A 14,182-nucleotide genomic window follows, 5' to 3' on the forward strand; every position below is an offset into this window, starting at 1 on the left:
GTCTACAGTGGGTCTATGAAAGTTTTCGTGTTTTTCGTGACTCTAGTTGCGTCGCAGACTGTGTTTTGAAAGGAGTATTTTAAGAGAATTTCATTGACAACATGTGTGATTTGGAGATTTAGAAAGTTTACATTTAAGTCACCTAAGATTAAAATTCTATCGGATATATCAACAGCTTTTTCAAGGGACCATTCAAACTTTTTCCAAAATGAGAAAGTTTATTATGATCGGGTTCGTTATCTAAGTTATTTTATACGAGATTCCGAGATTTTGCGGGAAGACCAGCACTCGCTGCACTGGCAACAGACTAAGAGACTTCGTGATAAGAAAAAAAAATTAGGATGTGGATTGCTGATGTCTTTATAAAGGCGATTGAATCTAATTGTAGATAGAGTTGTTTTACCATTAAAAGTGATCGATAGACAGGATAGCACTCTCTAAAAATGTTTATCCACCGCAAAGGAAAAGGTGAGGAAAACACTTGTAATTACAGTATTCTTTGTAATGTACTGGTTTGTAAATTTGTCATTTGACACAAAAAATCGTTTGCATCTTGTATTTTGATTGCTCCAGGACAGGGTTACCCATCCATTGAAGGAAAAAATTAAACGGTGTGAATTTATCACACCAGAACAGGTCCAGCACAATCTCTTGATTAAGCTATAGCTTTATTAAGCTATTCAAAATAGCTTGATAAAGCTATTTATATGCAGGCTTTCACAAAAATGTTATTTGTACAAAATAGACAAAAAGTCGCAAGTATTTGACTATTCATATATGTAATATGGGTTATCAAATCAACAACCCAAATCAAAGATAGTTCCAACATTGCAGCGTTTGAATACTTTTAAGCAAAAGATGAATTTCCATTGTTTGGGTAACTCTACACTACCTTGTGTACGTTGAGGCATGGATAAGTATGATTGCTTCTCATTGTACAGAATTATTAATTTATTACCAATCAGTTATCTTGTGGACCATAATTGGCCTCCTCTATAATTTCATTGAAGAAGTAACTGTATCAATTGCTTTATATAGCCCCAAAATGTTTAGAACTTTAAGTACAAAGTCTGTTAAGGAGATGCAATTTGATGAGTGATTTTTACATGCATTATTTTCAGAAGAGTTCAAGGTTGAATATTATCACTGCACCAAGGTGCGACTTTTTGTGCATATTTGGAAAATAACACATTTGAGAGAAAAATGTGATAAAATAGCTAAATCAAGCTATTCTGAATAGCTTAATAAAGCTATATAGCTAAATCAAGCTATGTAGCTTAATCAAGAGATTGTGCCGGACCCGCAGAACTAATTGTTGGGTAAAATAAAGAAGAAAATCTTTGACCTTCGGGTTGACCCCCCCCCAACCCCCAACCCCCAACCCCCAACATGCTGAAAGGGAAACAAATTAATTTTATTTTTGAGAAGTAACGTAGCGATTGAAGTTATTGTTTATTCGCAAGCTGAACTTATGAGACAGTTTGAGTGAAAAAGTCCTCATTAAGTCTAATTGTTTAAAATTGAATTCATAACACATACTGATTTTATATAAAAAATGGAACTAAACAAATAATTCTTGAGGTTCTTTTTAGGGGAATAATAAAAATCCTGTACATCATAGACAAGCCATGATGGATGTAGTTGACTAAATTAATAATATAATTATATAAATATATATGCTGTCAACATGTATGTAATTGTTTTGTTTAAAAACAAAGTTTGCAGTTGCACTAAAATATGTGTATATTGAGCATTATCTAAGAAAACATGGTAATGAATGATTCACTGGATATTATGAATTATGATAAAATGAAGCACTTTTTTCTATCCCAAGATAACTGCGGGTTTCACTGTATGTGAGTTTGTTCGAATTTTGATACTTATATATGCACATGCTATGGCTTCATTTAGGTCGGACATTTGCATATACATATATTATAAATATTATAACAAACTAGAATATATTTTCCCTTGTACTGACTAAAGATAAGACTCAGAGCTCCAGATAAGGTGCGTATTTGCAGAAATATGCATTGAATTTTTAGGTCACCTGAGTCACTCAGGTGACCTATTGCTATCCGTTTTCGTCCGTCGTCGTGCGTCGTGCGTTGTGCGTTAACATTTGAACATTTTCAGCTTCTTCTCTGAAACCGCTCAACCAATTTCAACCAAATTTGGCATATAACATCTATGGGTGAAGGGGGACAAAATTTGTGAATTTCATGGTCCCTGCCCCCCTGGGGCCTGAGGGGTGGGGCAAAAACCACTAAAATTAATGCAATCTTTAAAAATCTTCTTCTTTACTCCTGGACATCAAGCAGTCAAACTGTTAGCATGATTGTAATAAGCATTGAGCCCTCTACCAAAATTGTGAAATTCATGGCCCCAGGGTAAGGGGTTCTGGGGCTAGGGCGGGGCTATATAGATCATATAGTAAAAGTGCATTATTTCTTCAAAAATCTTCTTCTCTGCTCCGGGGTATAAAATAAACTAACTAAGTACACAGTTATGATAAGCAAGAATGCCCCTTCCAAAATTGTGAATTTCATGGCCCCTGGGTCAGGGGTTCTGGTGAAAGGGGGGGGGGGCTCTATTGATTATATAGTGAAAATGCATTATTTCTTTGAAAATCTTCTTCTCTGCTTATGGGTATGAAATAAACTAACTAAGTACATAGTTATGATGAGCAAGAGTGCCTCTTCAGAAATTTTGAATTTCATTGCCCCTGGGTCAGGGGTTTTGGTGAAGGGGGGGGGGTTATTGATTATATAGTGAAAATGCATTATTTCTTTGAATATCTTCTTCTCTGCTTATGGGTATTAAAGAAATTAACTAAAAACATAGTTATGATGAGCAAGAGTGCCTCTTCAGAAATTGTGAATTTCATGGCCCCTGAATCAGGGGTTCTGCTGTTAGGGTGGGGCTCTATTGATTATATAGTGAAAATGCATCAATTCTTTGAAAATCTTCTCTGCTCCTGGGTATTATTTAAACAAAGGAATTGCATGGTTATGATAAGCAAAAATGCCTCTTCCAAAATTGTGAAATTCATGGCCCCAGGGTCAGGGGTTCTTGTGAAAGGGGGGGGTGGCTCTACTGATTATATAGTGAAAATTCATAATTTCTTTCAAAATATTTTTTCTACTCCTGGTTATAAAGCAAAGAAACAAGTGTATAGTTATGATGAACAAGGATGCTTTTACAAAATTTTTAGGTCACCTGAGTCACTCAGGTGACCTATTGCTATCTCTTTTCGTCCGTCGTCCGTCGGTCGTAAACTTTTGAACATTTTCAGCTTCTTCTCTGGAACCAGTGAACCAATTTCAACCAATTTTGGCATATAGCATCTATGGGTGAAGAAGAACAAAAATTGTGAAATTCGTGGCCCCTGGCCCCCTGGGGCCTGAGGGGTGGGGCCAAAACCATCAAAATTAATGCAATCTTTAAAAATCTTCTTCTTTACTCCTGGACATCAAGCAGTCAAACTGTTGGCATGATTGTAATAAGCATTGAGCCCTCTACCAAAATTTTGAAATTCATGGCCCCAGGGTCAGGGGTTCTGGTGCTAGGGCGGGGCTATATAGATCATATAGTGAAAGTGCATTATTTCTTTGAAAATCTTCTTCTCTACTCCTGGGTATTATTGAAACAAATTGAATACATAGTTATGATGAGCAAGAGTGACTCTACCAAAATTGTGAAATTCATGGCCCCTGGGTCAGGTGTTCTGGTGTTAGGGCGGGGCTATATAGAACATATAGTGAAAGTGCATTATTTCTTTGAAAATCTTCTTCTCTACTCCTGGGTATTATTGAAACAAATTGAATACATAGTTATGATGAGCAAGAGTGACTCTACCAAAATTGTGAAATTCATGGCCCCTGGGTCAGGTGTTCTGGTGTTAGGGCGGGGCTATATAGAACATATAGTGAAAGTGCATTATTTCTTTGAAAATCTTCTTCTCTACTCCTGGGTATTATTGAAACAAATTGAGTACATAGTTATGATGAGCAAGAGTGACTCTACCAAAATTGTGAAATTCATGGCCCCAGGGTCAGGGGTTCTGGTGTTAGGGCGGGGCTATATAGATCATATAGTGAAAGTGCATTATTTCTTTGAAAATCTTCTTCTCTACTCCTGGGTATTATTGAAACAAATTGAATACATAGTTATGATGAGCAAGAGTGACTCTACCAAAATTGTGAAATTCATGGCCCCTGGGTCAGGGGTTCTGGTGCTAGGGCGGGGCTCTTTTGATTATATAATGAAAATGCATTATTTCTTTGAAAATCTTCTTCTCTACTCCTGGGTATTATTGAAACAAATTGAATACATAGTTATGATGAGCAAGAGTGACTCTACCAAAATTGTGAAAACAATTTTTTTACCGTATATTTTTTTGAAATTGATTTTTATTACTTAAAAAAAGAGGGAGATAACTCTTCAACAAAGGTCAAGTCATAAATTAGGACACTTCCATTCTTTACTGCTAATAGTAATAAATGTAGATTATGTCTAAATATTCTGAGTATTCCACCCGTACACATCTGTTATGTATTCAAATTCATTGAATCTGAGGCTATTAGGGATGGAATACCAGTACCTTAAATGTTCATCAAAGACCAAGAGTCTTACTCAGGCCAATGTAAGAGATTTCCACAAGGAATTGAAAGAGTACAGAAGCACTGATAGTTTCTTAATATACTGTCTGGTGAGAGTGATAAATGGGGAACAGATTAGAACCCAATTTATGAACTTTTAATGAATACTAGACTAATTATTTTGTTAATCCTGATCACCCTATTTTTCTTGCTTTTGGGCAACAAAGCTTCACCTTTCAGTTCATTTTATACTCTATGGATCCTCTAAATTGTTGTATTATACTCAGGTGACCGTTAAGGCCCTTGGGCCTCTTGTTCAAAATACGCATTAAAAATTAAAACAGGGCGTACAATTACGCATTAGCAATCATAAATAAGCATTACACTACGAAAGTACTACGTACAACGGATTGAATGATACAAGTATTATTTAACTAATTATGTGAATTGAGGTCAGCTCAGTGTTTGAATTTTTATCAAAAAGAATTTTGACTTATAAGCATATTCGAAATAACTTAGGTCGATTTCCAGTTCGGAAGAAAGATTTGAATATTAAATATACTCGTACTTTGTCTGAAAATATCTCAGATTTCCACTGTTCCTATACATGTAACATCCAAATTTTCGTTCTTGACGCGTACACGTCGATCGATATTGTCAAAATTGCGCAAAACACGCATGGTGTCTAATTTATCCTTTATCACTATTTATTAAACAATTCTTGTATATTTACCATTTTCTGTAGCAATAATATCATCTAAAGTGCGCTGACAACCTTTATTAATTGTATAAAAATTATTGCTTTTTTGCTTTCCATGTGTTCCTGTGCTATAATAGCGCCACGCGACTTTTAATGCAAACGGGGAGTAACTCTAAAACTTTTATCTCGATCGATGCCAACAATTTACAGTACCAACCAGACCCAACCTGACACAAAGCAGTCCCAGAGCAGTCCCGGGGAATGCTTTCTGGGACTGCTCTGGGACTGCTAAAGCAGTCCCAGAGCAGTCCCACAGCGGTCCCAGAGCAGTCCCAGCAGTCCCAGCAGTCCCAGCGGTCACAGAAAGCAGTCCCAGCAGTCCCAGTGGGCGGGGTTAATTAATTTAATGGGCGGAGCTTACTCAGAAATGAGATTACCAATAAACAATGTAACTATAAAAGGCAGTTGAAATTGATGATCCATTTCTTTCTGAGCAGTATCAATTTCATGCAACAGTCATTTTTGAACTGTTAAGAAAATCACACTACGCATATAGAAACAAATAATAGATAATGAACAAAAAAGACGTTCACACCTACTAATAACATGAATATTTAAACACAGTTTTGTGGTATATTAATTTTTCACCAAAATAAATCAATTTCTAAATTACTGTGATTGATATTGGTTTCCATATTTATTTATTTTTTTTTTTATATAGAAAATTAAACTTGAGTTTTTTTTTTATTTTCTATCAAAACTAGCTTTAAATAGGCCTTATAATTATAGAGCAAGGCCGATTTCCATACTATACTCTGAATGCAGTTTTCTTAAGTACTGGAGCTTTTGAAAAATTCTTTGTGTATTATATTTCAGTCACAATTATTTTCACTGACTTGCCAATTTAATTATCGTTAGATTATCTATGTAACAGAAAACAATAATTACACATGCATATAAACGTTTGAGTGTACATGTGTAAATCACGCGAATGGAACCCTCAGATTATGTTCAAAATTAATTAATCCCGAAGTAAATTTATACACATTTATTGAAACGAAGATTATTTGCAGTACATAGATTGAAATTAGTGTCATTGTTGACCAGCATGTTCAGTGATGTGTAACACTGATACCCAAATAACATGCATTGACTTTCTGCTAATCATGCCCGAAGGCGATTGAAACCTCAGGTGTTGACACCATTTTATACAATTGTATTGCTTTTTATTAATCGGCCAGGAAAACACAAACAAAACAAATATGAAATAAGTCACAATTCCCAATATTTTAAAATGTTTATAAATTTACTCTTTTAATAACTTGTTTATAAATCAAAAACAAATTCATAGATAAATCCCTCAATAATTGTTCACAAATATAATTGTTTAAATGACTGAAGAATGGTAGAATAATTTTATTTCATGGTCATTTAATAAATTATTAGGTTTTATTTGAGGGCGGTAAAAAATAGCATGGAATGCTCTTTTTTAGTATGCATATGGTTTTAGCTTTTTCAATTTAAAAAAAATCCAGTACAGTACGTCCCTCTGAATGTCTTATTGTAATGACAAGTTTTTTTTTTTTTAAATAGTGCTAATGCAAACTTTGAGTACATTCCGTAACTTGACAGCATTAATTAATTAAATAGGCCTCTATATTTTTTTTCAAACATCTGTATTAAAGTTTTAATTAGCATTAATTAACTAAATAGGCCTAGATATATATATATTTTTCAAACACCTGTATTAAAGTTTAATTTAAAGGATAAAAGTCATCTCCTGACATCCCTTTTAACTACTTTCATTTTTTAAAATTAATTCTAGACTACAATTGTGTAAATTTACAGCCCCTGAAGACATTTAGTAATTACATGTATATCTATCTCTACTTATTAAAATGTTGTAAAAAATCCTTGGTTTTTTTTTTTATTCTTTATCTTAAACACCTCTCTGCTGAAAGTAAACAAAACAACAACAGGGAGCCTGCAAATTCAGAATACACAAGGGGCGGAGCTATCATGTCACTCAGAACCTTTTTCATGCATGAGTGAACAAAGCAGTCCCAGAAAGCAGTCCCAGGGACTGCTGGGACTGCTGGGTCTGCTTTCTAGAGCAGTCCCAGAGCAGTCCCACAGCAGTCCCAGAGCAGTCCCACAGCGGTCCCAGAGCAGTCCCACAGCAGTCCCAAAGCAGTCCCGGGGACTGCTTTCTGGGACTGCTTAGGTGTCAGGTTGGGTCTGGTTGGTACTGTATATAGTAAAACCTAATTATATATTTATCATTGAAAGCAAACAAACAAGCAAATTCAATAGAAAACAACGGGGCAGGATATTTTGAGAGGGGCAGGTGGAGATGAGAATTTAAAGATTAATTTTATCTGGCCAAAGGAAGGATATTTTTCTCGGTAACTCTTGCTACGGTTGATATAGGCCTAAATCTTAAATGGAGTTCTGTGTGCCCATGGTAACTTTGCCTACCGTATGGTCTTTCTGGTGAAAAAACGAAATGTTTCTCAATTATAGCTAAAAGCTGACAATTTTTTTAAAAAATTTCATTAACCTAATTGATAAATGCAGAAACTGTCTTTTTTTTTCATTCCTCTTTCAAAAACACATTTCGATAATAAGCTAAATATCACATTAGATGTCAAAAGAGCAATAGATTAACAAAATACTCTCTGATTATTTTTCTGAAAAGTAAAATCTGCATTGATTTGAAAATCAGGGAGTAAATACACTTTGAGGTAAAAAATTATCTGGAGCTCTGATAAGAGTTTGTATTTTAAAATTTATTATGATCTTTTTATTTTCAGTTTTACAAGAGAATTGTATACATAATGAAGCAACCAGTTAAAGATGCAAAAAAATTAAAATGATAGCACACATGAACAGCTTACGGACTGGATACTGCAGTTGGAGATATCACAGAAGATTGTTGAAGAAATGGTCAGAAAAAAGAAGGATTTCTTTAACCCATTATCTATGTGAGAACAACATGCTTCAATCCAGCTCTGTAACAACAAAAAGTATAGATACATTCAAACCACAAGTGAATGAAATTGAAATCCAGATGTTGCCAGAAAATCTTCATCAACAGATTTTTCCCAACATAAATTCCACAGGTGAATTGTTCATAGAAGTAGAGTTTAGTAATATCAGCAACATACAGAGAATAAATGTATCTGATTCTTTGAATAGTGCAATTAAGACATCCAAATAGTCAGTAATGTTAAACAGAATTCATAATCTCCCAGTCAATGAAATTTTGTTTAGGAAAATCAATAAATAGATCTGTTCAGTTCATTATTTAATGACATTTACTACATGTATCTGATTAATCATTATACTGACATTTTAACTAATGTGTGATTTTTAGAGGGAGAAACCTCCACTGATTTGGATGAAATCAAGAAAAATCTTTCTAAGCATGGTTTGTGGGGTAAAGAGACAGCAGTATTGGATGAGGTTAAGGTGGATCTCCCCGAGCTTCAGGGGAAGTCAATCACAGAGCACTTCTACAACATAGCTAACCAGCAGCTTGATGGCTATGTACAACTGACAAAAGAGTTAATGTGGGAACCAGTTCCAACTAAACCAAAGGTGCATTACATGTATAGTATTTATACATTATGATACCAAATGTTTATTGAATTTCATATGGGAAGACAATATTTTCAAGCATTACACACACTCCACTCAAGACACATGCTTTAAATTTGAATAGCTTAAACAGTCTAGATGTACAGTTAAACCTCATTATCTTGAACATAAAGGGACCAAGGAAAAACTTGGAGACATCCGAGGATTCAAGATATCAGGGGTAAAATACTTAAATAATAAGTGGTTGGGACTTCTAAATCACTTCAACATATCCATTGTATTTGAGATATCAGTGTTCGAGATATTGAAGTTCAACTATATGTCATGATGTGAAAAAGGATGTGCTTACATTTAAGCAGTATTTTTATGTGGTTAGCGATGATTAAGTTGAGTTGAATTCATTAAATAGAGACATTGTTTAAAACAGTGTACGCTAAATAATATTCATAATATTTTGCTGGTTAAATTGACAATTAACTGATATGTACAGACCCTGAAACGTGCTACTACCCCACACGCACGCTGCACGAATGGTACACGATCGATACACGGTTTGCACAAAACGCTGCACGTTTTACACGATACGCTACACGGTTTGCACGAAACGCTACATGGTTTACACGAAGTGCTTTGCACGAAAGGCTACACGGTTTACACGAAAGCCTGCACGAAACACTTTGTACACGTTTCTCACACGCTTTGTACACGATTCTCGCATGCTTTGGCTCGATCTTGATTTTCTATTCGGAATCTCTCGAGCTTTATTTCAATTATTACGGATTAATCAAAGATTAGTTAAGAATTGCAATCATTCAGATTAAGTTAAGATTAAAACTCGCTACACTAGTACTATATTAACAGATAAAATACTCAATGTTCAGTTGTAATTAATAAATAGTTGTCAGTGAGTATGTGAACCGCAGGGTGAAATACTTATCATCGTCTGTGTACAAACCTTTTTTCACTAGACTCTAAATTATGCACTGAAAAAAAATATTATATTTGTAATTCATAATCTTTCACAGCATTTATTGTTTTTCCAATTATAGTTTGATATTGAATAGTCGTTTTATTACTTCATGTAACAAATAAACTCAGTTATTGATTTGAAAAAAAAAATGATTCAATTGCGTATGATTTCTGTAAACAGATTGATTTTCTTTTCCTTTTTTTAATAATTGATTGATTTATACATTTTTTGATAATAGGAAAAAAAAATTTCATTTGATAAAATTAGGTTCTGTTTATAATTTGCAAAGGTAATATGTAAACTGCATCTAACAGGAACATTGTGTAGGAAATGGGGGGGGGGGGGGGGGGGGGGGTAGATTACCGAGATCTTACTGTTGTATCTTCAAATCTGTACATGACTAAATATAACGGACACTTGTTTCAGTAAGTATACCATTGGGGAAAAAAAATACTTGTATTATAGAAACAAGTACCCGTTCTAAGAAAAAAAAAGGATATTCATATCTCCAGCGGGACCTGATACATGCACTTTATTCAAAATAGTAAATATATCATTTCATTACAGAGTTAAGCTTTAATTAATCATTGAAATTTTATATGGTAGAGAAGCCGGGGAATAAGTGTTGTAATTATTTAGTTCTCTTTTGAGGCATTGGTTTATCAAATAAAAACAATATTATACCCACCATCTTTTAAAATCCTTGATTTCAAACAGCGTCTAGACAAAAAAAATTTAATCAATAGTCACGGCTCTTAACAATACATTCAGTATATATGTATACATGTCCAATGTCCTAAAAACTAAAAAAAAAAAATATATGCTCTAGAACTGCATGATTAATAAAACAACTACTATATGATTATTCAGGATTTATTTTATTTACGAATGCACTGGCAAATTAATTCGCTGTTTAAGGACAATCGGATAAATTTAAGAAATAAAATCCACGGGTATTTATTTTTACCAATTAAATAATAATAAAACCGTTTAATTTCACAAATTAAAAACCAATCGTTATTGTTGGTTGTCATCTTAGCTATGATTGACAGGAGATACTTGCAGAACAAGTTTTCAGTCCCTGCACGCAGAAGCCGTGATCTCTGTTGTAAATGACCTTGTTCACAGTCGTAAGAAGAGTGTTGAAAGTATAAAGAAGATTACAATATTTTTTTAAGGGGTGCATCAGGCGCACCCGGAAAGAAGCAATAAATTATTTTAAAAAAGAAAATCATCAATAAAAGACTTGTTTACAACAAAAAATCAGTTAGTATTTTCATTTGATCATGCCCCCCCCCCTCCCGGAAATATTTAACCCTGTATTTGTCGATGCATGTGAATTATAATTCATTTATATGACTATTATTAATCCACCAATTTTATGCATAAAAAAGACTATAAATGACTCATCGTTCCAAAATAATTTGTATCACAATCTTGTAATATAAGAAAATTATGTTCGTTTATAAAGAAAATCAATTAACTGTGCTCCCCGACCTAGAATTCCAATACTTCACATTTATAGCAACACACTAAATTTTGCATTTTATTTTTCATGCCTGCCATATTTATCTATTATTTTGTATTAATCACCGATAGTTCTTGTAATCCTACATCCCATAATTGTAGAATGGTGAAGAGATTCAAATAAATGAATGAAAAGGACATGACCGGATTTCTAATGAATTTTCTTTTAAAAAATGTTCAGTATTGCTCCCTTTAAAAAATGTATTGAATCAAATACCTTGAAATTTATGTGCATATAATTAATTATACTTTTAACACATTTTCTGTCCATCTTTATTGAAGTAAAAAAAAAAGAAAGAAAATCAAACAAATATGTACATTGTAATACATTACTGAGTAATTTTATTTTGTTGTTTCCGTATTTTTTCACTCTTAAAATACCACCGGTATGATATATCCGAATAATATTAGTTACAAACAACACAGAAAGACATGTTGATCCATCAATAGCCATCTTTAAAATAAAAAAGACTTCCGAATGAATCCTACACGTTTCTCACACAATTCTTGCACGAAAGTTGCACGTTTCTCACACGGTTCTTACACGAAAGTCGCATGTTTCTCACACGCTTCTCGCACGCTCGCTACACGGTTTGCACGAAACGCTTTGGAGCTGACACGAAACGCTGCACGGTTTACACGAAACGCTACATGGTTTGCACGAAATGCTGCACGGTTTACACGAAACGCTACACGGTTTGCACGAAACGAAAAGCGCACGAAAGTCACACGCTTTTTTTGGGTAATAGCACGTTTCAGGGTCTGTAGAAGTTCATTATGAAGACAATTATATGTCCTCAACAAAACTTTTCCATCTCTGAAACATAGTTTTAACGGTCCTTGATGGTTTTATATACTGAGAATCGTCAAAAGAAAAGGTATTTGTGTCTTTGACATATACATGGAGTTTTTTGTAAACTAAATGGTGGACATTTAGTACATATCATCAAGTAAGCTGATGGAGCATTTTGTGCAATGTTTGCCTAGAAATGGTCCCAGAGAGCAGGCTGGACAAAGTATGATGCTAAGTCGGGGAGGGGCACCCCAGTGGAATATCCAGAGGAGGACATCTTGGTGTTTGATGTTGAGGTCTTGGTACAAGAGGGACATTATCCAACCCTGGCAACTGCTCTCTCTCCAACAAACTGGTCTGTTGTTCCACCTTGCAAGCTGGGATTTTATTTGTAATCTTTTTTATAAAGGAGCCTTTTCAAACAAATCATTTTCAATGCTCTCATTTTGTTTTGATCTTTAAATATTTGCAAAATTGCATTATATTTGGTGATTTTGTTTATTAAACATTTTGATAATTGTTAAACCATCTTTTACTGGCAATTATCTTGATAAAACTTACGTGATTGTATGTATATTATGAAATTTAGTCGAGAGGAGGAAAAAGTTTGTTTATAAATGTACAATGTATAAGATTTCAAACAGTCCTCTAAAGATCTTAGAATTACATGTAACAGGTATTCTTGGTGCTCAGAGGCAGTAATGAAGGGAAAATTCCGATGGACCAAAAATCCACAGCCATGTGACCTGATTCCCTTGGAGTCACCAGCCCAAAATTACGGTTCAAATAAAGAAGGAAGTAGGAAGAAGGTGGTGATTGGTCACAATGTAGGCTTCGACAGGTCATTCATCAAGGAGCAGTATTATATTAAGGTAGAATAACAGGGAATTGCAAAATAAATACAATATGTACGACTTAAAATTCAAAACGAAAAGATTTGCAGACACTGTTGTTCACAGATGATCAAAAATGCATTTAAGTTGTTAAGAATGGAGAATATTTATGATAATAAACATCTTTTAAAAATCTTTTATTTTTAAAAAGAAATCCGGTGGACGTTTTTTGGACACCATGTCCCTTCACATTGCTGTGTGCGGTATGACCAGCTTCCAGCAAGTTCTGTTTCAGTCCAGCAAGAAGGAAACAAACAGGAAGGATGTTAGAGAATACATAGAGATGAAGCACTCCAGAAGGGAAATGGTAACATACTTTGTTAAATTAAGACTTCTCAAATAAACTTAAGTGTAAATATGACCTATATGGCCTTAGAGATCTCCTTTGTTCAATGTAAGACTTTTTCACCCAGGCTGTATAAACATATTTCTAAGATAATTAAATAAAAAAAAATTGTTCAATAACATTACTCTTCTTATTTATAGATACAGTGGATGTAACAATCAAGTTTCAGTTATACTTTCATACATGTGATTCTTCTGGTGGGAGACGAAATCTCCCGATATCTCACCCCCATCCGCCCCTCCCCATTAATTTTTAAATCTTCCGTGTTTTAAAATTCTTCAAATTAAATATTTTTTGCAATATTTTTTTAAACATGTTTCATATAATTGCTTAGAATGAAAAGAAATTGAGATAACAACACCAGTGCAATAAATTTTCACAGCGGTAGGCTTCGTAGGAATCAACATGAGGTTGTATAATTATGTTGTAAAAATTAGTGATACATGTATATCAACTTGATAAAAGACCATTGATGTTTATTACTGAATGCAAAACATTGTAATTAGTTGCTAAAATACCCAGTTGCCATCTTCTAATGCTGCTTTGATCATTAAAAGATGCAGTTATAATGTAGGTCACACTACAGGGTATTGCTAAAATATTCCTGACTCTAATTTGTTTATTTTTTTAGAGGGTACTTTTTATGCCCCCGGATCGAAAGATCCCGAGGGTATATTGTTTTTGTCCTGTCTGTCTGTTTGTCTGTTTATCTGTTTGTCTGTTTGTCTGTCTGTTTGTTGACAACTTTAACC

General features: G+C 34.1%; 1 protein-coding gene across 2 annotated transcripts in view; it reads left to right on the forward strand.

Annotated features, from left to right (window-relative positions):
• Window positions 1-311: 311 nt before the first annotated feature.
• The window catches only part of LOC133182302 (DNA polymerase subunit gamma-1-like), a 48,041-nt gene continuing 34,170 nt past the window's right edge, over window positions 312-14,182 (forward strand). Inside the window, exons 1-6 of one of the 2 annotated variants that reach the window (XM_061317086.1) lie at window positions 312-468; window positions 8,115-8,423; window positions 8,678-8,901; window positions 12,386-12,546; window positions 12,868-13,063; window positions 13,236-13,391. In XM_061317086.1, the coding sequence (XP_061173070.1) occupies window positions 8,174-8,423; window positions 8,678-8,901; window positions 12,386-12,546; window positions 12,868-13,063; window positions 13,236-13,391 (987 nt within the window). In that variant the 5' untranslated portion in view covers window positions 312-468; window positions 8,115-8,173. The remainder of the gene's footprint in view (window positions 469-8,114; window positions 8,424-8,677; window positions 8,902-12,385; window positions 12,547-12,867; window positions 13,064-13,235; window positions 13,392-14,182) is intronic. The other variant, XM_061317087.1, reaches the window with a different exon arrangement.

The sequence above is a fragment of the Saccostrea echinata genome, unplaced genomic scaffold, assembly GCF_033153115.1.
Source record: "Saccostrea echinata isolate AGI-Se365-2 ecotype Australia unplaced genomic scaffold, CSIRO_AGI_Sech_v1 ptg000009l, whole genome shotgun sequence".
NCBI classification, from domain to species: Eukaryota; Metazoa; Mollusca; class Bivalvia; order Ostreida; family Ostreidae; genus Saccostrea; species Saccostrea echinata.